Source organism: Cloeon dipterum, chromosome 3, assembly GCF_949628265.1.
Source record: "Cloeon dipterum chromosome 3, ieCloDipt1.1, whole genome shotgun sequence".
In the NCBI taxonomy this organism is placed as follows: domain Eukaryota; kingdom Metazoa; phylum Arthropoda; class Insecta; order Ephemeroptera; family Baetidae; genus Cloeon; species Cloeon dipterum.
The window spans coordinates 33121895-33148481 of record NC_088788.1 but is presented as its reverse complement, the minus strand read 5'-3'; the positions used below and the strand labels follow the sequence as shown (position 1 = coordinate 33148481).

Here is a 26587-nt window from a genome sequence, read left to right as displayed (position 1 = left end):
GAATGGAATTTAGTGTTTATCAACCTGAAACTACTTCAGTACATCGTGGAACGTGAAGACGAGTCGAGTGGTGTGCAGTTTTCGTACTTGTGACTCTTGAACCCGAGATTTAGTTGACAAACTGATTTGAACTATTGCAATCTCTGCAATCTAAAAAAACACGCTTTTCACTTGATCTCGACATCTAACAATCAGATTTACAAAAACTGCACACCATTCGACTTATATTCTCCCAAGACAGTTCAAGGAGTCAAATGACATAAAGCCGTTTAAATACATATTTAAAAAATATTTGAATAAAAATTAATAACAAGGGGAGAAGCTGAAAATTCGCTCGTTTAAATTAATTAATTAATTAATTAAATAACACTAAAATCAAGGAATATCATGTCCTGTTATTCATTTACCTCTCAAGAACAGTGAGCGAATTTTTAATTTGAGCTTTTAGGACATGCATTAACAAAGCACCAGAAGTGAAACAGCTATAGTCTGTTTAATGCCAAACTTCGTGCTATCTGCAGCGATCCAAGTCTCAAACTTGAGTTTACGGCTGACTGAGACGGACTCTCGACGAGATTCTGTCGGAAATTTAACAATTTTGCAAGCTTAGATTAGGACGCAGCGGTGAGTTCATGCCTGCGTGCCGTGTAATTATCGACGCAGCAGGGCAAGGTTGTCTCGGGCAAGCAGGAGGGCCATCGAGAGGCGGCTCGGCTCGCTGGCTGGCTCGCCTGCTCGTTCACTATATAGTGCTTGATGATGTTTGAGCAAAAATAATGATTACGACGCTGGCTGGCGTCGGCGGGTGCGTGCAGGCGTCGGGGAAAAAACGCGAGCCCTAGAAAAGAGTTGGCTGCTCGGGAGATGATGGAAATTACCTGCCTCGGCAGCGGCGTTGCGTGTCACTTGCCCATATTACAAAGGAGCGAGCGAGCGAGTGAGAGAGAGAGAGAGAGAGAGAGCCTCCTATGCTTTTTTACATCGCGTACACATTCGTCTTGCTGCCTTTATTTTATTTTCGCTGCTCTAACTCGCCGTGTGTGTACGTAGGTACATAAACACACACACACGCTGGCTATGTACTCGCTGTGTGTGTCGTTGCTTATTCTCTCATTATTGCATTGTAGGCCAGCACGCCGAAAATACCCACACAATGTCGCTCAAGGAAACGCACGTGAGACCTGAAGGAGCGGATAATTTATTTTGTGCGCGTGAACATTTTTAATTGCTTTCGGCCCTTGCTCGCCTGCGCTCGCTCGTTCTTGCTGCTTTTTGTGCTCAAAATTGGAACTCGCAAGGGGATGAAAGCGCGATTATTGCGCTTCATTACGTGTATTTTGTGTTTCAGGTGCTTTGCGTCGACGGTGATATCGATTTCTATATATATATATATATACAGGGTGTACAAGAAATGAACGACCACTGATCCCGGGGCTCTATTTTGAGAACCCGGAGTCCGATCCGAAAAATTCCAACGGCGGCATAAACTTTGGCTGTGGAGGAAGAGACCAATAATTGGTGTCTACCCTCCCAGGTCGATTGTTGCGCCGGTACAATGCAAAATGCTCAGGCGAAAAAGGTGTCTTATGGAAAACTCAGGTTAAATTTTTCCGAGACACGAACCTTCGTTTTTCTATCGTGCAAACAGGTTTTCTAGGGTAAAATTTCACGGGGATTCCGAATCCAGCGTTATTTTTTCGATTTGCAATGTTAAATTTTTCAGGAAAGCGAAATTTTGAATTTCAGGTCACCAAAAATTACGGCTTTCCCAAATTTTCTCACAAAATGTGAAGCGCAACATCGATTCTGGCTGAAATTTTCCGGCGAAGCCATTGTTGATGTGAAACAATCGAAAAAATTATGATTTTTCATGAAAATCGGTGAAAATGTCTAACTCCGGCAACACGTGTCGGGAAGCTCAGCTCGAAAGGAGAGTTAGGGGACAAATCTTGTCGAATAAAGTCGAAATTCGGTATGCTGCTAGAAAATGGCAAGATGGTCTGGAAAAATTTTAGTTTTTGAAAATCAGACCAAAATTGTCCACTTTCATAAGGGGTCCGTGTTTGGCCATGCAGCTCGGCACCTATGGGTCTGAGAGTAAAAATAAGCACAGATTCTGAAAGCTGATAAAATTTGCAATCTTCTTTGTGTGGAACAAAAATTTCTTCCGCCTTCGACTTTCCCGGAAAAGTCCTTTAAAAATTCACTAAACTTCTTGGGAAAAGGAAAAACATCGAGAAAAAATTTTCAAGATAGCCAAAACCTAGCTGGGGTCTTTATTAACTTCTCGTGAAAAAATAAAAACATTCGTGCAAGCCGTTTTCATGCTGCGCACGATTTCCCAAGTGTCCAACTTGAAAAAACCGAAAAAAATCGAAAGTGTCCAAAAATGGTCAAATTGCACATTTTCGGACTCCTCACAAAGTGCTGATTCAAAAAATGTTTGGTTTTTGAAAATCCGAGCATTATTCGAAAAGTTATGAAACTTTGAAACATTTAAGAAATTTTTGAAAATTTCAACTTTTTAAAAATGGTGTAACTTTTTGAAAAATTATCCGATTCTAAAAAACTAAACATTTTTGGAATCAGCATTTCATGACGAGTCCAAAAATGTGTAATTTGACCATTTTTGGAAAATTTCAATTTTTTTTAATTTTTCAAGTTGGACACTTGGGAAAACGCGTGCTACACGAAAACGGCTTGCACGAATGTTTTTATTTTTTCACGAAAAGTTAATAAAGACCCCAGCTAAGTTTTGGCTATCTTGAAAAATTTTTCTCGATATTTTTCCTTTTCCCAAGAAGTCAAGTGATTTTTTAATGGAATTTTCCGGAAAATTCGAAGGCGGAGGAAATTTTTTTCCCCCATGAAGAAGATTGCAAATTTTATCAGCTTTCAGAATCTGCGCTTATTTTTGCTCTCAGACGCATAGGTGTTGAGCTGCAATGCAAAACACAGACCCCTTATGAAAATGGACATTTTTGGTCTGATTTTCAAAAACCAAAATTTTTTCTGCTCAGCACTTTATTTTGTGCCCTCAAACCGAATTTCACGTTTTTATGTCGAGATTTATGACATTTGACCGCCTATACGAAATGCGTTCCTCGGTTGGTAACGAAAAGTCGGGTTTTGGTCGAATTTTCTTAACAATCTAAAAAACTCCGAACAATTTCAAGTTTTCAACTTCAAATTTGGTCTTTGCGGAAAATTTCACCCTGAAAACATGTGCGACACGACACTTTTTGTCGACTTTGACGTCGACCGTCATCCCCTGTCAGCCACGCAACCCTATACCCTCAAAAAAACACCCCTTTTGCGCGACGATTTTAAACCCTGGACTGTAACCTAACCTCCACAGGTTGCGCAACCTTATGACTGTTTCTACGCGGTTTTTCTGGCACCCTGTATATATATATATCATTTTTTGCAATAAATTGAATTTTTTAAAAGATTATAATTTTACTGTGATGTCGCTGGGGATAGTTTTTGGTTAACGTTCATCCATCAGTAATTTTTCATTTCAAGCTTGCTGCCAGTTAAATTCTGTGTTCATATTTTGCAATAAAGTCCAGTTAAACTTAAAAGTGCTTAAAAAATATAACGTCATTGCTGCCACTTGGTTCTTTGATGACAAAATGGGGGTTTCGAAGGATATGTAATTGTTGAAAAATTTATCTGACCGAACATTTTGAAGACCATAATTTCGCTACAAATAATATCAATAATTGTAATAGTTTTCCCAAACAAATATTTTGTTAAATAGTTCTTCCATTAGATCTGCAGAACAGACCTTCAAAATAAAATGGAATTTTTAAAACATATAACTGAAAATCAGTTATTTCCATTAATCTTATTGGTTTTGATCTAAATAGTCAATTACTGCATAAGTAATTAATGAATTAAGTATCGCCCATACATTTAGTCGTCGATTACGGCAGTCTGGCGGGAAAAATTATTAGATCCATTCATCAGCAATACTAAGAATAAGACGCACTGTCACTAAATTTGTGCAAAGTGGCAAGGAATGATGGAAATCCAAAACTCGCCCCCGGATTTTTTCAATCTCTCTTAGTAAGAGATAACAACTTACTTTTATGGCAAACAGTTTTATGCCATCGCTCTATATGTGTCAAGCACAGTGAAAAATCTCTATTTGCGAGCAAATATTTTCAGTAAACCATTTCACCGTGGCAAAAAAAGTTTGAGTGCGAGTAACGCAAGGGCGTATACTATATCAAATTTGCATGAATATTTCAAAATGCTGGTGAGCACCGCACTCGGCGCGGCTCTTCGACGGCGGCGGAATAAAAATCATACGAGCAGAAATGGCGAAAAATTTCTCGACTGTCATTGCAAACTAAATGCGCATAAGTCTTTTTTTTATATTTTTGCGACAGAGCAGTTTGCAATTTTACAACCAAACAGACAATCTCGCCGGGCCGGGCACACAAAAACAATCGTAAAAGGTCAAGCGACCGCAGTTTTCGCCGAGTGTATTTCGACGCCGGCCGCCCGCTTTTTTCCGCCTTTTGTTATGATAAAAACGGAAAATTCTGCTCTCTATTATTATTCGCTGTGCTCAAAGGGAAATAAAGAATTATTGCTTGAATGCGTGCCAGAGAGCAGAAATTGATCGCTCCTTATTTTCGACGCCGCCGCCGCCGCTGCTGGCCGCCGTGAGCGCGTTTCTCATTGACACACACTGCTCGCATTCACACACTCACTCAGTATATATGGCCTTTGAACGCGGACGATGTGCGAAAATTCCGCTTTTTTCGCTCGCCCTACTCGCAAAAGAGAATCGAATTAATTCCGCAAAGACAGGTCGGCACAAATCGATGATCGATGGCTCCTCTCCTTTCCCACCAACAGATGAACCGATTTTTTACAAATGCTGGATTGATAAGTCATACTTCATATTCGTAGGATTTTCTATATTATGAGTTTGGTAACAGCCGAGAGTAAGATTTTTAATAAAAGATGTACAACACCGTAAAATGCACCGATTTAAAAACGATAATGTGGTTTGCCTAGAAAGTAAAATATCAAATTAAAAAATAATAGCATTTTTTAAGATTGCGTGCGTTAGAGTTAAAATCGCGGAAAAACATTTAGATTATTTCCTACGTACTTAAAATTCAAAGGAATGCCTGCACTGCCCCGTGTGTGATTTTTTTCTCTAGATGTCGATCCCTCTCGTCTGTGCGAATTAAGATCTCAATTTCCTTTCTGGCGAAATAAATCATTATTTCCAATTAGGAGACTTTGATTAGCATGCAAACTTTTGAGCCGGTTTACTCAATAATTTGACCTGGGAAATTTTAGCTTTTCCCTAATTTTTTCGATAGCATTTCAAGTAAAAGTAAAAAGGATTTTCACAAATTTCATGTAAAGCTTTTCCTAAATATTCATTGCAATAGACTCCAGCTCAATAATTTAAATATGCATCTCCAACTGCTACGCTGCAAATAAGAGAAAAAACTTTATTTGCGTCTGATTGACTAAACTTTACTCAAGTAGTGTTTTTAGAGCCAGATGATAAAAATGAAACTATTCTTGAATAATATAGACTAGGCAGAGGCATGAAAGCACATTTCGAGGCAAACTGTGTGCACGGCGTGGAAAACTTTCTCAGTCCGCTTCGAGAGTATCCCAAGCCAAGCCATCATCCAAACACAAGAAGAGACCTTGCACGTCTCCAGCAGCAACGTGCGTGCCAACGGTAGCCGAAAAATGATAATTTTTCACCGAGCAAAACAAATGTGCTGAAAACCGCAGCGGTAGGCTCGAATTTCCAACCGAAAGGGAATCCGCCGCGCACGAAGAGAGCCGGCCGGCCGGTGCGAGGCGTCGGCGGCGGCGGTGGCGAAATCGTTTTCCCGAAATTGGCCGCAAGTGCCCGCGAAAGGCGCGTTCGCTTCCCCGAAGGAAGAAAGAAAGAAGGAAAATATAATTTCTTCCTGGTATGCGAGTGTGCGAGCCTGGCGAATTATCGATTCGGCCTCGCCGACACGCGGGTGCTACCGGAGTTATAATTAAATACTGTTTGCCCAGGATGATGAAAAACTTATTACATTTTTAAAACGTGCACGCAGATCACGCACATAATGTCGAGTCACGCATGGCCGTAATAGACGGCGGCCTTTCTCGGCGCACAGCGGCGGCGGAGCTTCTCACCGAGCGAGCCAAAAAGAAGAGCGAGGAGCAGCCAGCGAACGAACGAGCAGGCGAGCGAGCGATTTTTTCTTATTTATTTTCTTCCTCTCTCCGCTTGCTCTTTTTTCGCCAATTTCCATCAAGGTTCGTTGGTTGGTTCTCTCTGCTGCTGGGATAGGTGTGTGTGGCAGCGAGAGAGAGAGAGAGAGAAAGAGAGAGAGAGAGAGAGAGAGCGTTTTAAGGGGGCAGCTAGCTTAGAGCAGAAGAAGTTTGCAATAAGGAGAGGGAGGCCGGCCAAGTAAGTACGTACGTGTACCACGAGTACAGATCGGCGGCGGAGCCTCCTGCTCTATTCTCTCCCGTGCACGCAGCGCGCGGATCCGCCGCCGTGCATCTCTCTCTCTCTCTCACACTCTCGCACTCTCGCACACACACACACACACACACACACACACACACACACTCCGCAACATCGAAAAGGTGAAGAGAGTCCCTGTGCACTCGCGGCGTTCACTCGCAGAGAGTCTCGCTCGCTCACTCGCTCTGTGAGTGCTGGCGAAGGAAACGAAGTCGCTGGTCGCTGCTGAGAGGCGGACGAATTCTGATTGTGTTCATTTGGTTGTGTTCTCTGTTAGTGCTGCATGTGATTTTCCGCGCGTTTCCCGACTCTGTTTCAGAGCTGCGCTGCCCTCTTTGAGGTGAGTACCGCGCCTTTGCGATTTTTACAATTTTTTTACATTTTAGTCTAACTTATATAGTTAAGCTTTGAAGGGACCTCGTTCTTAATAATTCATTTAAATCATTGAAGCCTCGTTCATAATAAATCTGGCATTACGCTCAACTTCTGTTAAATTATTTTTATTTTTTTATTTTGCTATAGTCAAATAATTTTCACAAATAAATTAACTCTGCCTTCTTCAGTAAGTTTTTTTTATTTTTGGTATGAATCAAAGACAGCTAAACATTATTATATATAATTTATTACTATTTTTTCCCACATTGTTTTAAGATAAAGCTGTTTGATCAATTTTAAAAACAAATTCAAAAGCAATGATTATACAAGCGTGTTTTAAGTTATTGCCGATTGTTGCTTCAAAGCCAAGCCAATGAGCCGCATGTGAATTAGAATATCGATTGGAGACGGCGACGCGCATTTTGCACCTTCTTTCTGCGTACCCCCTTTCAAGCATCTGACGGGAGATAGACAACGTGCACGACACGTTTGTCTCCCCGGTTGCGTTTACCCCGTCCTAATTTTTCACACATGCGCTGCGGTCCAAATTCACCCTCCACGTGGGTTCCGTTAAATTTCTTAAACCAATTTAGCCACACTGAAAGCTTGGGTGAATCTTCCCGGGGAAAAAATCAAATCTTAAGTCATGAGTTAGATAGCTCTAAAATTTATTGAAAAATATTGCAAAAGAAAGGTAATAAACATAATTTTCAAATTATTCCGATACGAATTCTTACAAAGCTTTACTAATTTTTGAAATTTACAAAATTAAATTAAAGTTTATGAATATTGTTGAGAAGGCTTGTTATGCTACACTTGTGTGTATTTTTGAGAGGGAATAAACGCGCGCATATTATGAAATTAAGCAGAAAAAGTGCGGAAGAGTCTCGTAAAAAGCGGAACTACGTGCTAACAGTCGTATAGTACGGAATTTCATTAATTTGCACCGCAGATTATCATAAAATTTTGTAACAGACAACTCAACAGCTCCCTCGAGCAATAAAATTCTAATCTGCGCGCGCGGAAGGAGCTGCCAAACGCCTACTCGCCTTAGTTTCCGACGAAAAACGCGCGACGAAAATTTATGCACGCTGGCCCTACGTGCGTGTTTGCTCAAGTGCAGACCGGCTAATTACCATTTTTCTGCTCGGACGCGATAAATCGAACGCCGATGCGCCGGCAGCAGCAAATTCGAAACATGCCCGCCCGTAATAACTAACGATTTGCGCGCCTAATTACCACGAGTAAAACGTTGTGTTGCGATTTCACGAACTCCTCCCATGAGTAAATCATACATAAATTAATTAGCATAAATTAATTGCCACCCGCTCTCAGCTCTCTAGTCCGTCTCTAACGTAAACTCACTCACTCCCATCGCCGCCGCCGCGTGCATATTTGTGTGGGTTGGAAAATTTATGGCCTTTTCATCGAGCATAAAAAGTATGAAAAGCGCCTAAAGCGTTGTTTAACTGCATTATGTGAGAGGAACGTGTGTGTGTGTGTGTGTGTGTGTGTGTGTGTGTGTGTGTATAACCGGCGCTAAGTACGGCACATTCGACTTTGAAAATATTGAAATTACCAGCGTCATAAAATTTCCCGCTGCTTTGATTTAAAGGCTTATCTTAATGAGTTTAATATAGAGAGGTTAATAATATTATTATTGCATACACACAGAGCAGAGCCTGATCTCGTGTGATGATGGTCATGCACGACCTAACATCGCAAATAATAAAAATTTCTATACATAGACACTGACTGCTGCTCTTATGAGGAGCATAATTCCCACTTTGTACAGAGAGCGAGCGCGCGGAGATAATACACGTATATAATACACGCACGCACTCGCGGAGGAAAGAGAAAAATTTCGACTCGAGACGACGCCCTTAAACGCGAATAACGTGTTGGCGGGGGAGGCTATAACTTCTTTTTTTAATAACCTGAAGTAAGTGAGTGAGTGTCCAGGTCGCATGTGCGCATGCAACGTAGGTACTTATCCGCGCGCGTTTTTTGCTCCGCGCGCCGAACCTTAACGGCGGCCGGGCGCGATCAAGAGAGCAGAAAAGTTAAGTTAGTGTGTGTTTAACGCAGACATGATCGAGTGCAAATCTCGAACGTGGACACGAAAGGGCCCATCCATCTCGGCGCGAACCGGTTTCTTTCATTTCGGACACCAGGTGGCCGGCCGGCCGGCATTTTATGACTTTTCGATGCGTGCGCGATTACGTTATTAAAATTATTCAATTTGTAATCGAATTCCGGTGATTACGGTTATCGAACGAGATTTTCTCATCCCGATACATTCGCAACCTGGCCCGGATCGTCTGCTCCGGCGTGTTTTGACCACACGATCGAGCGCGTAGATGCATGCCCCCATGATTTATGGCGAATTAGCCGCACGCCGCGCTGATTATTCAACATCTTGCCAAGGATTAATTTTGCGCCTAAGTACTGCCTTGTTTTCCCAGCCTCCGCCAGCAACTTTGTATGAATTTATCGTTTTTAATGCGGGATTTTTAGTCATCGGTGTTTTTCAAAAGGCCACTCTCGCGCTTGTCTTACACAAACACGAAAGTTAATAAAGCCGTGTTCAGGTGACACAACATAAATGCTCGCACTGCATGCGCGGAAATTCAACTTGAAAAATTCGTGTTTCATTATAGAGTTAAATGAGTTGGCTGAAAATTCCTTTACACAGTAAATGTTTACAGTTGATGCTTTGAGCTTCCATTCGTTTTAGAAAATCAATGAGCCATAGAATGATGAAACTTGTAGCTGATTTATCTCACCAACATCTAATTGCTTGTCTGAATTTGCAAAACAACAAACACATGGCTAAATTCAATTTAAAATACTGTTAAAACCCGTAGGACTTTCAGCGCTGGCTGACTGGTTTGAAAGCCAATTTACCCCTTTTGTTCAACCAATAATTAATACTTTTATGGACTGAATATTTTCAGATTTTGTATTTCCTAATTATTAGATTTTAAATTCAGTTCTATCGATGGCATTCTTGACAGATTTCGAATGTGTGCTGGCACTTGGGAGAGTTTTTCTATCCTATCAAATTTTTCTGTGGCTAGGCTTACTGTGTATGTGCTCCAAGAGATGTTAAAAATCAGTCTTTTAAAATATTATGTTTATCAAACTCTTTGATAAAAAATTAACTCATCAAAAGCATCTTTGTTAAGATAATTGTTATATGTTATAACCAACGAGTAATTGTGACAGTGCATTATCGAAATAATCGAAAAAAATATCATATCGGTCCATAAATTTGTTTCACCGACATATCTCGAATAAAACAGATTTACGATGTACTCACAAAACTCTACCGACTTCCTCTTCTCTGTGGAGTTGACGGGTTATTAAAAGGCAACATTTAATATTCGCTTCTTTGTCTTAGACAGCAGAAAACGACCAAACTCCGTTTTGTTGAAAAATCTCATTTCTAACAATAAAAATGTAGACTGTTATTAGAGCGATTTTAAAATGTTTGGAAAGCTTCACAAACAGTTTTAAACGGTTTTTGGTGCTTTTGGTGAATAGAAAAGATTTTAGATATGCTTTCATTTAGCCTCAAAATTGCGCGATTCGTGCTCATTTAGAACCTAATAAATTAATCAGACAAACAGAAAGAAATCAAGTTGAATTTCAGCCCCTGATTTTTAAAAGAACATAAAAACCTTATTGAGTTAAGCGTTGTGGTCTATTTTGCTTTAGAATTTACTCAACGAGGACTTCAATCTGGGAAAAAACTGATCTCAATTTGCCAATCAATCATTTGTTTTAAATCCCGCAAAAAAATATCTGCATCCAGTACGTGGTAAAACATCCAGCAGTTTAATTCCATAATGGAGGAAAATTTACAAAGCGCGCGCTATTAATTGAATGAGAGCGCTGCTGCGTCTCGTCTGATTTGCTTTTTTCCACTCTCACGCCAGAGCCCATGGTATCGATTCACTTGTGTGTGTGAGTGCAGACCCAATATACTTATATAAATTTTATGAAATAATATGTACATTTTAAAAACACTAATTGGAACTGGATATCGACTGATTATCGCATTAATTGCGGTTTGGAGCTCGCCGCGCTGCGTCGCTCGCCTGCCCACCTATAATAAAATTCAATCGCGGAGCCACACGTTGAATGGCATAAGCGCGCGAGAAAGGCACAAAAACAATTTCCATGCGACAGCCAAAGCCTGTATTTTATGCAAAACTCGCGGGGAGGAACAATGCGCAAAACTTCTGGCCGAGAGGCTCGTTATCAAATTGGGAGCCGATTACATTTCCTGCACAACACAGAAAACGAGTAGGTGTATGTGTATTATATATATATATAAATATCGCAGACTCACACGCGCGCCCAACACACACTCACTCAATTTATCTGCGGCCCTTCCCTCGAACGTATACGGGTGCGTTTTTCACTAATTTCGCTTTCGTGAAAGCAGCGGCGGTAATAAAACAAAAACTCCGGGCGCAACTTTTTTTTCCGAAACTGCCGCACACTCGGAATTCTTCGGAAAAGGCGTGCGTGCCGAAAAAAGCGTGCCCTTGTGTGCGAGCAGCCGCATACATACACACACACACTCTGTTCTGCCGGCTGAAATGAAATTTTTATCAGACTAGCACGTAGGCGTTGCTGCTGGAATGAAACTCGCACTCGCACACACACTCACGTAAGTGTGTTATTGTGTGTGCGGCCCAGCGGTAGACTTTTGCTCGTTCGCTTGCTCGCTCGCTCGCTCGTTCACTCACCGGCGGCGAAGGAGGGTTCATTGAATGGAAAATGATGGAAATTATTGGCACGGCCACGGATCAATCCGTTTTCTGGCGAAAGAAGCGGGTCGGACTGCTGCTGCGTGTTCCCTTTACGTGGTCACGCGTCATTTCTTGCCATACCAAATGAAAAACGTGGGCTTGGATCGGCACGCATGCTGGGTCGCCTTGCTGAACCTTCCCCGCGCGATCGAAACTGGGTTAAAACTGTGTGTGTGCGTGCGTGGTGAAACGCCAATTTACCCAATTTATTATATCAAAATTCCGCACGAAAGTTGAGAAACTGAATTATTTGACAAATACTAACATGCTTGCAACAAACTTAAAACTTTTGAGCTGGATGAATTGCAAAAAAAAAATTATATTTAATGCTGTATTGAAATGAGCTAAATTAAGACCCCTGTAAAAAATAAAGAGCGAAAGCAGTTGTGCGCATTTGAAATACAGAAGCATAATTTTACACGTAAGTTTAGGAGCATTTTTAAACTCTTTTGCAAAATAGACGATTTTTTCATGTTTCTGGCTTACAAATAATTTTTTTTAGTTTTCCGAAAACAAATTTATTACAATTGTAATGCATTCAGCACAGATAAATTAACTATGGAGAAAAATGTTAGCTTAATTTTAGGACTGGGTTCCAATGATGCCCTGGAAAACAGTTTAAGACCGTCTAAATTGGGTAAAAACCCGTCTAAAATTCACAGCCCTAAAGATATACAAAGCAGATTCGAAGAAAACTGAATGGTTTTCTTGTTTGCCAATCAAGACAGCGCTCCTCTTAAAAAAGTTCATTAGATGAAAATTTGCACGTCCATTTATATCCAAGCTAAAATTAACTTGAGTTTTTTTTAGGATATTCCAAAAATACCTACAAAATCTTAAATATATTTAATCCCTTTGATTTTCCAGATTCCAAATGATAATTCCAAGTTCCTTTAATGAAACAGAGCCATTAGTGAATTTTAAATTATCTAATCCGCTTATCCAAATTCGAGGCGGCGCTTTGGCAGCCAAAACGACAGTCCTCTTTGCTCGTTAGCCCTACGACGGAATTGCGAAGGGCAAATAGAAAACACGCGGCAGCCTATTATTCGGCACGGCTGATGTCAATATTTGCATCTGAGAGCTAGAGCGGCGCGCTCTCCTTTTTTCTCCATTTTACGCGTCGCGCTCTACGTAAGTACACACACCGGTGCGATGTACATTCGCAACCGCGCGAGCGTTTGTTGACTCGCGCGCGGCAGACACAAAATCGGCGCATTGTAGGAAACGCGGCGACGGCACCGCGTGCGAGCGAGGCCGAAATAATAAAATTTCTCCTCTTTTTGCCGTGCTAGCCCATATTGATTGCGTGAGTTTGCATAAGTTCGGCGATTATTCTCTCTGCGCTCTAGCCCCGTGCTCGCAGACGCTAAATTTAATCCTTTTACTTTTGCCGTAACGGCGGTGGTGGCGGCGGCGACGCTGGCTCGATAAAAAATCGATGCATCATCGAAAGGAGCGCGTTCGTAGACAACACACACACGCTCGTTCGCTCGCTCGCACAAACGCACTTGTCTTGCTCACATGCAGGTGCGCCGCAACATTCGCTTTCAGACGCACATTAGTTAATATGAAGGGGGACGAAAGTGAGGTTCTATGCTGCCAAATCTCTTGAGGTTGCCTAATCATAAAACTATAAATAATGCAACAAAAGAAGAAATTAAGGATTGCACACTCAGCAATGGAAAGCTGAGATAGAATGAAGGAAAATTGATTGGCCAAAAAGGAATATTTTTATGCAACATTTATTGGCCAGGCTCCAGTTAGCAACAATGATTTTTTTACTGAAAATCAATAGAAGTTTGATTATTTTTAAAATCAGCTTATTATAATCTTATAAAAAGTGCACGTGTTGTTTTATTCAACCTTGAAAGGCTTGAAAACCTTGAAAAATGGGGATAACTTGGTACGTTTGCTCTTTATTGGAGTCGGAACCTTCCAATGGTAAATTAGTTTCTGAACGGGCACTAAAACCATGCAGTTTTTACATTATCAAAATTTAAAGAGAAAATAAAAATTTTTTCATTTAGTGTATATTTATGACCTACGCATTTGAGAGAAATATTTTCATTACGGTTAAAACAAATAAAATTCACAATTTAAATTGTAAAACATTGTCTCGTCCACCACCGTGGGCTATGGGGAAACTTTTATCTATTTTAAATTTTAAATAAAAAAAAACAAAGTCAGATTGAATAAATCAACATAATTTCGTTTCTCATTTCTACATTTCTTTGCACTCAGAGATGGAGTGCAGGCGGACGTTTTAAAAATTCTCTACAGCTAATAAAATTTATACAGTGGTTATGAATTTTGTTTGGAGGTAAAGTACTGCTGATGAGGCCTGCGGTGCCAAAACAGCCGAGAGTGTTATTTTTTTCGATTTTTTAGCCTTCCATTCCCAGATGATCACCTGCGAGAGCAGTCAAATTAAAATAATTTTAACATTAAAAATACTATCCAAATTTTTGTTATAAAATATATATCGTTCAAAGAGATTTTTGACAGAAAAATCCATATATATATATATATATATATATATATATATGAATGAGAAACAAAGCCAATAAAGGCGAGTGTTAACACGATTAGATTTAGTTGCAAAAAAAGCCGACCTCAACTGCGGCTGCATGGAAAACCTGAACTAATAGCACGCAGCGAGCGCACAGCTTTGGCTGCTGGCTGCTAAAAGTGCGAGCGAGACGGTCGGTGCCGCCGCTGCCGCTGCTGCTCGCGGCCGGTGTCAATACCCCCGAATCTGCACCGCGCACATTTCGCATTTGCTGTGCGTGTGAACTCGCGTTCGCTAATTCCGCCTTCGCTTTTACACTTTCCACCGTGCGTCTGCTGCTTTTTCGCTAACGATTCTCGCGACTCAATTTGCATGCGCTGGTAAATTGCCGCGCGGCCGCCAAAATAACACTGGGCCTGCTATTTTTTTCAATAGATCTGCCAGCCTTTCAGATTATTTTCGAATCATGTACACAATATCACTTCTTATCTGCTGCAGAGGCCGCTGCCGTTCTCTCGATATTATTTGGGTCACTCACCCGTGGAGTCGGGCGCGATTTTTCACCATTTACTGCGTTTTTGCCTGTGTATGTCTGTGTGCGTTCGCATTACACACGTGGGTGCCTTCGCGCAAAGAGAGCAACCGACGACCGACCGCCGCGCGATGGACTCTGCCCGATCGTATTATTTGCATTTTCATGAGTCATACGCAAATCGCGCCGAAATCGTCTTTCGCCGACTCCGCGTGCGGTGCTCTTTGTCAGCTGATCGAAAGAAGGAGTATCTATCTGCATGGCTTTTTTCCGGAAGCTATAGAGCCGATCGAGGATTGAATAATACGTTTCGCTGACAATCTTCACGCTTGATACGTTTCGTGGCTCGGCACTCTATAGGGGCCCTACAAGGTTTAGAATTATTACTTTGGAATAATAATTTCATGCTTGTATCAGTTTTCGTATAAAAAGGATTTTTTTAATAAATTTATTAAAATTTTTAATGTGTTTAAAAAGGATTAAGAAACGTGGTTCGAAAACAAAGAGATCATTCGAATTTTTTTGGGCTGCCTGAAATTAAAGTTTCATTTGTAAATTTGGTACACTAAGATGCGCTGTAAGTTAACGGCGGTTACGCTTTCATAAAAATTACTCAATAATGAGAAATATTTTCGTTCATCTTAATGTTGGTCTCTAATTGGTAAAAGCTACACTCAAACTGACCCTGACGCAGTCGGTTAGAGCGCTAATCACAATAGCAAACAAATTTTTAAAGAAGATACTGATAGTGTACCATTAAAATACTTCTAACCATGGGTCAAAATGTCATCAAGGTTCTATGTTTGCGTGAGAAACTAAAAAATGCCTCATCAACACGCTCTCGCCGTAATAAAACCAGGGTTTGAATAGCTCGCTAAAAAACACCGCAGCCAAACGCGCATGAACTTAAAAACAAAAACTAAAAATGTTTTAAGGAAGTGTATAACTCTTATATTTCGTCCATATTAAAAGCATTTAGATTGTTACAAGATAATAAATATCAAAGAAGGAAATAAAAAAGCCAAATTTTAAAAGTAAAGCTTTACTGAAAATTCGTGAAATATTCCTTTTACCTTTGCTTAAAATACTATCTAAAAATGAGGAAAGTGCTAAAAACTTTATGTTTAAATTGTTTAGAAAATCGGCTCAAAAGTTTACATGCTAATCAAGCGGCGAGCATTGTCTCCTTATTGGAAATCATGATTTAATTCACCAGAAGGGAAATTTAGCTCATAATTCGTACGCCATTAGATAGATCACGACGAAAGTGATCGAAATCAAGCGAAAATATCATTGGCAATCAGATTAATTTCGAGAAATTTGGCAAAATCTGAAATTGTAACTGTTCCTCAGTCATGATTTCATTATTGCACAATGTAGTGGTTAACTGTTGCTAAATTTCTCAAACAACAAACCCAATGATTGTTTTCAAGTTATTCAGCCCTAATTATTTCCAATAACCGTTTATCATTTGTTTTAATTTCATGAGATTAATTTGTTTTTAGACAATGGCAAGTCCGCAAATATGAACGTGCGTGAATTGAAATGAAAGCCTAATTTTTTATCTGAACCTTGGATTGTTAGAGATTATTGTCAGTTGTTTTCGACAATGAAGTGGACCGAGTAAAATTCCCTAGCCTGACGACAATTTTAACCTTCTGCGAATTTGACCGAAAATAGCGCAACGAGAGTGGCCAAGGAGCAAAGCAAAAAACAATCGGATCGAGGGTGCCGCACGCACTCGGGTGTGTGATTCATTTTCCTATTTGCTGCCTTCAGCAGAGAGGGCCTCTGGTTCGATTCCTGGCCGCGTGCGAGCGCGAGTCAGCGAGCGAGCGAACGAGTGAGTGAGTGTGTGTGTGTGTGTGTGTGTGTGTGTGTGCGCGCGCGGCGAGGCAGCGAGCAAGCGAGTGAGTGAGCGAGTGTGTGTTAAATTCGCGGCGGCGCGGGCGACAGAGCAGCGGCGGCAAGGTTGGTTTTGCTCGGCTCGCGGGTCCAGCCGGCGCAGCAAGGGGAGCGAGTAGGGGAGCCTCGACCATAGCACTAGAGACGACGTCACAAGGACCGTCGGCAGTAGGCCGGGATACGCGAGGCACCATCGATGCCGTGGCCGAGACACTCGCTCGTCTTCATATGCGTCTAGCCAGGTACGCACCGTCGCCGCCGCCGCCGCGTTCTCCGCAAGCAGACCCCGACTGCCGCCCGCGAGTGCGTTATCACCGCGATCTGTGCCGCCGCCAGTGAATGACACACGCACGCAGGGAAGGAATAAAAATATTCGTGAGTGTGTGTGCGAGCGAGCGAGCGAGTGTGTGCACCGCAGATGGACCGACACACACACACTCTACGTAGAGAATTAATTTCAATGCGGCGACGGTCTATTTCGGGTGCGGGAATGCGACTGCCACTAGCTGCAATGAGACAGTGAGTACATTCACGAATAACGAGAGGGAATATTTTATCGTGTTCACGTGCGTGCGTGCCTTCCCGAAAGTAAGTTGTATTTTTTCGCGGCGCCCACGGCTTATTAAAATTATCATTCTCCCTTGCCGAGTGGAGTGTTTGCACTTGGCCTGTCTATGATATTGATTTTTCCAACGAGACACGACGATTTGCTTTTTATTATTTCCATCGGGTGGCCGCTGTGCCGCCTGTTTCCGATTCGCCCCCCGAGAGCGAGCGTGCGTTATTAGGCACACGCACACAGCACTACTTTTCATTTGTAACCTTGATGTGCGTACAAAGCTCAAAATACACTCTCTCTTGCTCGGCCAGTGTGGCGGGCAGCAGCCGCTCGCCAGTGCAGTGCAGAGGGGAACTTGAAATTCACAATTTTATCAGCTGATAAAAACGCCCGTCCTCGTGGCCTCGTGTGTGCGGTGTGGTGCGGTGCGGCCACCCTCGCCATGCGTACAGTGCGTGCGCCAGCAGCATAATTGTGCGTGAGTCCGTGGCAACGAGGCAGTGGCAACTCGCGGCGCCGGCCCGACCCACCGGGCCAGGGCCCCACCGACCGGCCGCCGCCGCCGGTTCGGCCTGCGTCTCGTCGCGTTCGGCGTGCTAGCCGCTTTCGCGGCCGCCGCCGAGAATTTGCTCTGTTTCAAACTACGCGCCACAAAATCGATACTCGGGCGGGGGAGCCGCTTTGGGGCCGCTTATCGTCGCCTCCGCCGCCGTAATTCCCGATTCAAATTTAGGACGTCGGCAAATCGGCCCGGACGGCCGAATTCGGCTTCGGCGGGAGGTAATTTACAATGAAAATCGAAATCGAGATGGAGTCGATACGATATCTCCCACTCACCCCCCCAATATCAACCCTTATTTTTTTACCATTTTTTAAGAACAAAATTGTTGCTTTATGATTATTGTCTCATTTTGATCTATCTTCATTATTGTTAGCGTTGTTTTTTAAGTTCATATTTTAAAGGTAAGACTTTGTTCACCTTTTCTGGTGTTTGTGAATTTCATTTTACTGTGAAATTTCAACCATTTCTAATTTAAATTAAATTGTTATTTTGAAAATCGGGGCAGCTAGTTAAATTTCGACAGCGTAATAATTCAAATTAATTCAATTCGTAAGACGAGGAATAAAATTTGCTCAATTCTCTCTTATTAAAATTTTCTTCTGCGTGTTTTTTTAAATAATTGTGGAGCAATCAGAAAACGATGCATAATATCGATATTGATAAACCCATCCCTCGTCGACGAATTTTCAGTGTGCGTGTGTCGAATGCGTGGTGGGAGTGGGCGGGCGGGCGCGGTTGACTCGCGTAGTCGCGAATCGCGAGAGCAGTCAGTGGCCGAGCCTCCCCCGTCTCCGTCTGGTCGGAAGGATGAGTGTGTCTTCTAGTCTGGCGCAAAATTAAATGTTTGCGCGTTTCGAGCCGCCGTAACTCCGGCAGGCCGAGTGGGAAAATGCTGTGAAACGATGCTAGTCAGATAGCCGAAAAACGCCCTCATGGGAAGAGAGGTGAGAACCGATCTAATGCGAACAAACGCGGCGGCGTCCGTCGCGCCGACACCGATTATTTGGGGGTTGGGGGGAGGGTGCCAGCCGAGCCGAGGGAGGCCTATTGTTGTCTGCCTGATGAGTGGCCATTTAAAGATTGCTCTTGCGCCTATTAAAAATGGCTCCCCCGACGCGGGGGTTGTATTCGCGACGAGCCGCCGGCAAATTCAGTCAGCGCGGTCTAAATTCGCATGAATTAATTTACATAAATGTTTTAATTTGAAATTAATTAAAAAAATTAATACGGACACTTTCTTCATTTAAATCACTCCAGTTTGAGATATATGTACTATAGTGATACTTGTGAGCATCAAATTGTTTGTTTCAACAATATCAGTTTAAAAAGCGAGTTTATTTTAATTTAAGAAGCTTCAAAATTAAAAAAAAATATTATCGCTATAATGCAATACGGATATTTAAATATTTTTGTCTTTATGCTAAATAGCAAGCTAATTTTTTGAAGGAAGTAATAGTTGAAGATAATTTTTGATAAATTTCAATCTTCAATTCAGGACACTGTAAGAATATGAATTCATATTTAAAAATAATTCATTTCCCCCATGTTAAATAATAGTGCTTGGAATGAATTAAAAATAAAGATTGTTATTTGCGTTTCAATTGTTTCAGGGTTTAGTCATGGGAAGCGAACAATACTGCCTCCGGTGGAACAATCATCAGAGCAACTTGCTGGGGGTGTTCAATCAGCTGCTTCAGGATGAGTCGCTGGTGGACGTGACCTTGGCGTGCGAGGGCCACTCGCTCAGGGCGCACAAGGTGGTGCTCTCGGCGTGCTCGTCCTTCTTCCAGTCGCTCTTCGTGGACCACCCGGACCGCCATCCGATCGTCATCCTGAAGGACGTCAAATTCTCAGAGCTGAAAACGTTGCTCGAGTTCATGTACAAGGGCGAGGTGAACGTCGAGTACGGCCAGCTGTCGGCCCTGCTGCAGACGGCCGAGAGCCTCAGGGTCAAGGGTCTGGTCGAGATGACGGCCAGCGTGGAGAAGCGAGCGTGTGCCAGCCCGGAGGCCGCGCCCTTAAGCCTAGAGACGCCCAAGCGGCCGCCGGCGGACGCCCCGTCGCCGCAGCCGCTCGAACTGAAAACCACCCCCGCACCCACCCCGCCCGCCCCCTGCAGCAGACAAGACTCAGGCCCGCCGACTTCCTCGGACAGCGAGAACGAAGAGGACGAGGATGAAGCCATGCAAGAGGTGAGAGAGAAGTGAGGGTGTCGATTGATTCGTCTGGCAATGAGCAAAGTGGGTGTCAGCAGGTTTTGACACACACGCGCCGCTCGTACGTTTTAATGCTGCTAAATTGTTGCACAATCGTTTGATTTCACAAATATATTGATCAAAACACAAAAGACAGTAGCAGTTTGTCGGCTAATTTTGACATTATTTTCTGTGTTTTATTGTATAGTCAAACATTTAAGGAGTTAGAAAAATTAATTTCTATAGGTTTTGGAGCTTAACTCTCAATCAAACCAAACAGAGGAATATTTTGGGTAAAAAAACTAGATTTGGATTATTGGGTCAGGTCAGACTCTTCACATGAGGGAAAGGAACTTCCAATAGCTAAGCATATCCGACTTGATTTTGAAAAAATCTTAGTTCTAATTTTTATATAAACGATTGATCTTAAGGCAAAAAGAACATTTTTTTTTAATTCATAGCCTCTTCGTGTTAATGGTTTTTTTCCAAGATATAACCTCTGGACATTGCTGGCAATACTATTTTTCTCAGCTAATTTAAGCTGACAATAAGCTACATAGAGTCTCACAATTTTTTTTATTTAATTGTACTATGGGAACCGCCAATTCATACACCCAGAGTACGAAATGTTGCATTTTAATAACTACCACACAATTATGAAGACTTAGTCAATTGTTAATTTTTAACACATCATACTTTTTCATTTTCTACCAAATACTTAAAAACAATCAAATTCTACTTTTTTAATCTAGTCACAAGTCTAATTCTCTTCTTAAATTTCAGAGTGAAGAAAATACACCTGGACCACATGCAATACCAGGAGAACCGCCTGGGGGGCTAACGTCGCCCAGAGCAGATCCAATACCGGGACCATCAGGGTTGTTACCAGTCCAGCAAGTGCCACTGGTGAGCTTTTGTCACATTTTTCTGCGACAGACTGACACGTGCCAGCAGCCTTTCACACGCGCGCTTTGAAAGGAGGCAGAATGCACCTTTTTTGGCGCAAAAGTAATTTTCTGGCGTGTCCGTAGTCTCGTTCTTTGAGCTTTGTGAAACTAAAAATATCCCTTTGTCCACGTTGCAGTCTTTGAAGAAAGAAGTTGATTGGGGTGAACGGAGTAGTACTGGCGATGATAAAAGCACAACAGGGGAAGGCTCATCAGAATATAGACCACCTTTAGATCCAGTAAGTGATGATCCAGCTTTTCTCACGACCTTTGCCTTACTTTCAGTTTCTCTCTTTTTTCTTAATGATATTGATACAAATCGATATTATTTCTGATGATCTTTGGAGTGCATGTTGAGCATGTTTTTGTCAGAGTTCAATAACTGTTTCGAGGGCAAGATCACAAAGTCAAAAAAACCAAAACGAAACGTTTCAGCCTTTCTTTAATTATTGCCACTCAAAAGATGCTAAATTTAATTTAAGACAAATTGAACAAGCTAAACCCATTCCTAGAGTAGGAGAATTTCTAATGACTATACAAGCGCACAATTAAATCTATGTATTTTCAAACTCCCGTCTGCAGAGGAACCGAAATTTCATGATGTTTTTCCCATGGATGTCATGGCGTAATAAAACTTCGGTATGTAAACTCGCCAGTTGATAATTTGCATACATCAGTTCCATATAAACCCATTAGTAAGACATTGAGCATTATTTGGCAACTCTTCTTATCCCAAGCAACATCATGATATCAGACTTTTGGACTATCTAGACATTTTTCCACCCCCCCCCCGTACACCCCCTTGTGTATGAATCCGCTGACAATGAGTGAAGAGCGTGCTATTTGCGATGTGCAAATTCCTTTTAGCACAAACTAACTGTCAAAAAGCAATTTTAGGGAGGCCTACATACATTCTCTAAAATCTAAAACTAAAAGTATGTGACGACTTTGCTGTTGTTTTGTTTTTAAGTTTGTTAGAAGTTGACCTTCATTTTCTCCAAATGGCCGCCCATTCTGAGATTTTGAGTCTACAATAATTTTATGCATTTGTGTCAATGGAAGTGCAAACTAAAGATTGTCAAACTATGACTGTGTCTCTTTTGACAATAATTATGCTATATACTCTATATACATACATATATATTTTTGGTTTTTGTGTTTTGTGAGGTAACTTTGAGATCTCAACTCCCTTGATTGTAAAGTCTCAGACAATCCTGCTTTGATTTTTGGACAAATGAACGTCAACTTCTTTCTTTTCGCAATCTCGACTCCATCCTTGAGACAATCAATACATTGGTGAGCGCCAATTAGCAAATAACTGGAAAAGAATTTGGAACAAACACGAGCAAGAAATCTCTTCCCTTGCTTGCGTATAACGTACTTTGGACATGTAAAGAGCACATTATATATATTTACGATACTATCTCTCTCATCCAAAAGAAACTTGATTTGTTCTCAAAAGAATAAAAATTTGCAAACAAACCAAAACCTTAACCAGGGCTGGATAAAAGAAGTTGATGTTTATTTGTTGCAGGATAGCGAAGAGGGAGGGGATAAAAGTCTACCAAACAAGTTGTATTCCTGTATGTATTGCGCTGCCATATTCCCGCATCAAAGCAAGTTAACCAGGCACATACTGTCGCACAGTCTTGACTCGCTCAAGTACCGCGACCCTTGTTTCCTCCTGCCACCGACGACGGCGCCCATCGAGCCGCTCAACCTGGACAACCACTTCCGGCCGCAGCTCAAGTCCGACTCTGCGGCGTCGGCGGCCTCGTCGTCGGCGCTGGGCCTGTCGGCCGCCGAGTCCGACTTCGGCCCGTTCAAACTGGACTTTTCGCCGTCGTCGGCCGGCTCGTCGGCCGTCGACGCGGCCGAGGGCTCGGCCGTCGTCTGCAAGTTCTGCGGCCAGGCGTTCCCGGACGTCAGCGCCCTGGTGGCCCATTTGCCGGCCCACACCGGCGACCGGCCCTTCAAGTGTACCTACTGCGGCAAGGCGTTCAAGCTGCGCCACCACATGAAAGACCATTGCCGCGTGCACACGGGTGAGCGGCCCTTTCGCTGCAGTATGTGCGGAAAGACGTTCTCGCGCAGCACCATCCTCAAGGCGCACGAGAAGACGCACTACCCCAAGTACATGCGCAAGTTTCTCTCGCCGAGCCCCGTGGACGGCTCCGAGTCGTCGCAGCAGCCGCCCCACCCGCCTCCACCGTTAAGTTCCTTATCAAGAACGCCGCCCCCGTAGAGCGGGACCCCAGGTCCGAGGCAGGCCGCCCGCCCCCGCGGCCGCCGCGAGTCGCGAGCGCAAATCCCGGTGATCTCGAAACACTGGACGCCCAGCCGGGCGCCAAAGATCTCTATGGTCAGAGCTTTTGTTAAATTCGATCGGTCTGAGTGACACTCTGGCGGTGATTTAAATTTTTTCTCTCTTAATTTACAACGTGTTGCAAATTGCCGGTGGCTGTGCTGAGGGAGGTTCTCTGACGGCAAAAGGGACGACTCGTTTCTGGCAATGCTATTCTAATCTAACGACCAATTTGCCACATGCCTGCCTGATTTAGTACTTTCAAAGTACTTTCCAGAACGTGGAGACATTCCAATTAAAGAAATTCTTCTTAGTTCGTTTCATTTGCGTTTACGATTTTTCAAATGATAATTATCGACCAATGTTACAATAAACTCCAGTTTTTCTTTACCTCTGCTGACAATCAACGATTTTTTTCTTTGTAATTTCGATGACAGGCATTACTTCTCACGCCAACAGCGATTAATAACGTTGCCAATTTGGAAAATTTCCATCGCCCCGATTCGTCTCAGGGACTCAACTGGCTGAAAATGCACAACCACCGTTTTATCGGCTGAACAAAATTCGTTATTGTTTGAAAATTTTCTTATTGAAATTTTGGTCACGAGCTCGTGCTCTGCTTCAAAATCGATGCTGGTTCGCAGCTTGAAGTGGGCGCGAGGCGTCGTTTCGCAATTTGGTGATATTAACAAATTAGGTTTATATTTACAAAGCCCGGTCTGGAATCCGTTTTGCAACCCGATTCTGAGACTGCTTTGAAACAATTTTTGTGGATTTGCGCCGCACTCGCCCGCCGCGCCGCGCGGGGTCGCCGCGCGCGCCACCTCGCGATCTGCCACCCCCGCCACGGCCCCTTCCCTGTTTTTTATAAGGTATAATTTCCTCTGGCGAGCACCGCCGGTTCGAAAGGTGCCCGCGAGACATCTCTGCCCAGTTGTTGTTTGTATAAGCGTAGGAATGAGTTGTTACTGACTGCCGTGTCGCATCGCACCCGCAACGAGCAACTCGGCGCACGCATCGGACACTTAAGCAGCAGCAGCAACGACAACAAATTCATCTAGTCCTATTTTCGTGATGATTGGCGAAACAAATTTTGTTGTTTCTTCGTAAAATCCAAGGATTTGGCCAAAACTTTCTCTATCTCTCTCTATCTATCTATCTATCTATCTATCTATCTATCTGTCTCTCCCTCTTGTTAGAACGAATTATTTTTTGGAAAAATGCGATTATTTTGACTATTAAATTTTTATATGTTTATTTGTTTACTAGGCGGCGCCTCTGAGCGCGTCGCCACTTCCGAAATTTACATTAAAAAAAAACGAAAATCATCATTAAAAGAGCAAAAAAGGATTGACAAACTGGGTAGGTGACCCTTAAGACACATCATAATATGCAACAAAAGAGACGAGCCGCGAGTAAGAATTCTCGAAGCTGGCTCTTTTTTAAGCTGTGATAGTTCTTGACACACACACACACACACAACACACACACACACATACACATACTAGGATTATTTGTTAGTGAGGTATAAATAAGTAGGAACCCCGAATCACCCCACCCCAAATTAAATTTAATATTTAGTTGAGAAATGAAGTGCACTCGAGCACCGCTTCTTATTCGGAAAGAAATTGCAATGCGACTGCTGTAGTGCGTCATTTATAAATCAGTTCTGAAGCTTAATTTATTATTTAATTAAAATGAAAAGAGTGAAATTCGAAGGCTGCAGACCAAGGAAATTTACTAGGAAAAAAAGAGAGAATTGAGATTAAGATGTGAAAAAGGCTTTTTTGTTTTAGACGATTAAACAAATGAAGCACTTTGTGATTCACACGGATTAGGATCTCAAGATATTAATTAAGAACTTATTAGTGAATGGAAGTACTACCACTTATACTTTGTTGAGAGTAACTGCATTTCCCTCTACAATTTTTCTCATTATATAGTTGGTGGGAAACGAGTTGAGTTGTGTGTCGGTTTGACACCGCTGCACTTTCCGCCAGCGCAGCAGCTCGTCAATACTCAATTTCGTTTTCGTCTCTCCGCGTAACTTATCGTCATCTTGAATTAATAGATATTTCCTTTGTACGATTGGCCCCCCTCTAGATCTTCCATGAGAGATTTAAGTGACTTGACTAAACCATACGTATTTACAATTCCAATTTAAAAGTAGAGCTGTCTGAAGCCTTTGGTTACTGAAATCACGAAACACGCAAACTGAAACATTCCTAGTATAAAAAAGATTATTGAAAGAAGTCGTCGTCGTTGTTGATTATTTAGTCGTGAGACAAATTTTGTTGCGGAATCGATCGGAGTTTTTCTTCCAAAAGTTTATTGATTTGGCACGTTTGTGATATATTTGCGGATTTGTAACGTTTTGCTTTCGAAGAGCAGTATTAGCTATTTAACGGCCAACGGAATTAATATCTTTTAATGGTTAATTATTTGCAAGTTACGTTCACCAGCTATTTCTTGTGATAACTTAATAAAATGTTTTATTTCCGGAAAAAATCGTCATCAAAAATTGAGCAGTGGTCGCATCGCTTTTCGATGAACACGCCACTCATTTTCTTGAGAAAAGATTGAAAACAAAATACTCCCTACTTATTCCTAATTAATGTTTGCTGCCTTATTCATGCCATTTTAATTAATTTAATTTACAAGAAAATTATGTGCAAAATTCCTAGTAAGTCATTATGAAGTGTTTTAATTTCTTGGAGAGAGACAAGAAAACCATACATTATCAAGAAAGTTCCTGAAGAAACGTTGAGGAGAATGAGATTGTTCTGCGCAAACTTAAAATAATAATTTATTTAACCTGATTAACCTTTGAATGTTGCGTTTGAATAATTTGTGCGAGGTGCTTTCACGAAAATAATTCGTCCAGGCTCCGCTGAACGGACCTTATTTATTTCTCGCTCCGCCGGAATACCACGTTTACTGTCGAAGAAACATCAATGATGAAAAGCACACACACAATATATACACACACACACTCGGACACACAACCTCCCCTGTAACTCTTCCCACTCTAGAAGGACCTACAAGTTAAAATAGGAGATAATGTTTTGTAGACAAAGTAGCACAGGTTTTAATTTAATTAGCCTTTGAATCTTTTTTGTTTGCCATTCCATAAATGAAATTACAATAGTTGAAAGTTCTCTTTTTGTGTATAAATTTTAAGACGATTTCTGGGTGGATAACTTTTAATTTTGTGTAACATTTGTTTAGCATAGTTTGCCTCCGTAGCCTACCGATCCAGGTGGAAACCAAAGTTTTGCCTTTTTAACCCGTTTTACTCAGTTTACAAATGAACGACTGTAGCACACACATTACAAGCATAAAAAAACGCGACGACGAG

General features: G+C 42.0%; 2 protein-coding genes across 9 annotated transcripts in view; one reads left to right on the top strand and one right to left on the bottom strand.

Moving 5' to 3' along the window:
- The window catches only part of LOC135940837 (tetratricopeptide repeat protein 39C-like), a 102885-nt gene that overhangs the window by 44093 nt on the left and 32205 nt on the right, over nucleotides 1-26587 (bottom strand). The gene's annotated exons all lie outside the window — the stretch shown is intronic.
- LOC135940836 (zinc finger protein 574-like) overlaps nucleotides 1-26587 on the top strand; it is a 135203-nt gene that overhangs the window by 97218 nt on the left and 11398 nt on the right. For 2 of the 8 annotated variants that reach the window (XM_065485916.1, XM_065485918.1), the window contains exons 2-5: nucleotides 19393-19974; nucleotides 20761-20883; nucleotides 21062-21163; nucleotides 21507-21563. In XM_065485916.1, the coding sequence (XP_065341988.1) occupies nucleotides 19402-19974; nucleotides 20761-20883; nucleotides 21062-21163; nucleotides 21507-21563 (855 nt within the window). In that variant the 5' untranslated portion in view covers nucleotides 19393-19401. The other 6 variants (XM_065485914.1, XM_065485913.1, XM_065485915.1 and 3 more) reach the window with 6 other exon arrangements.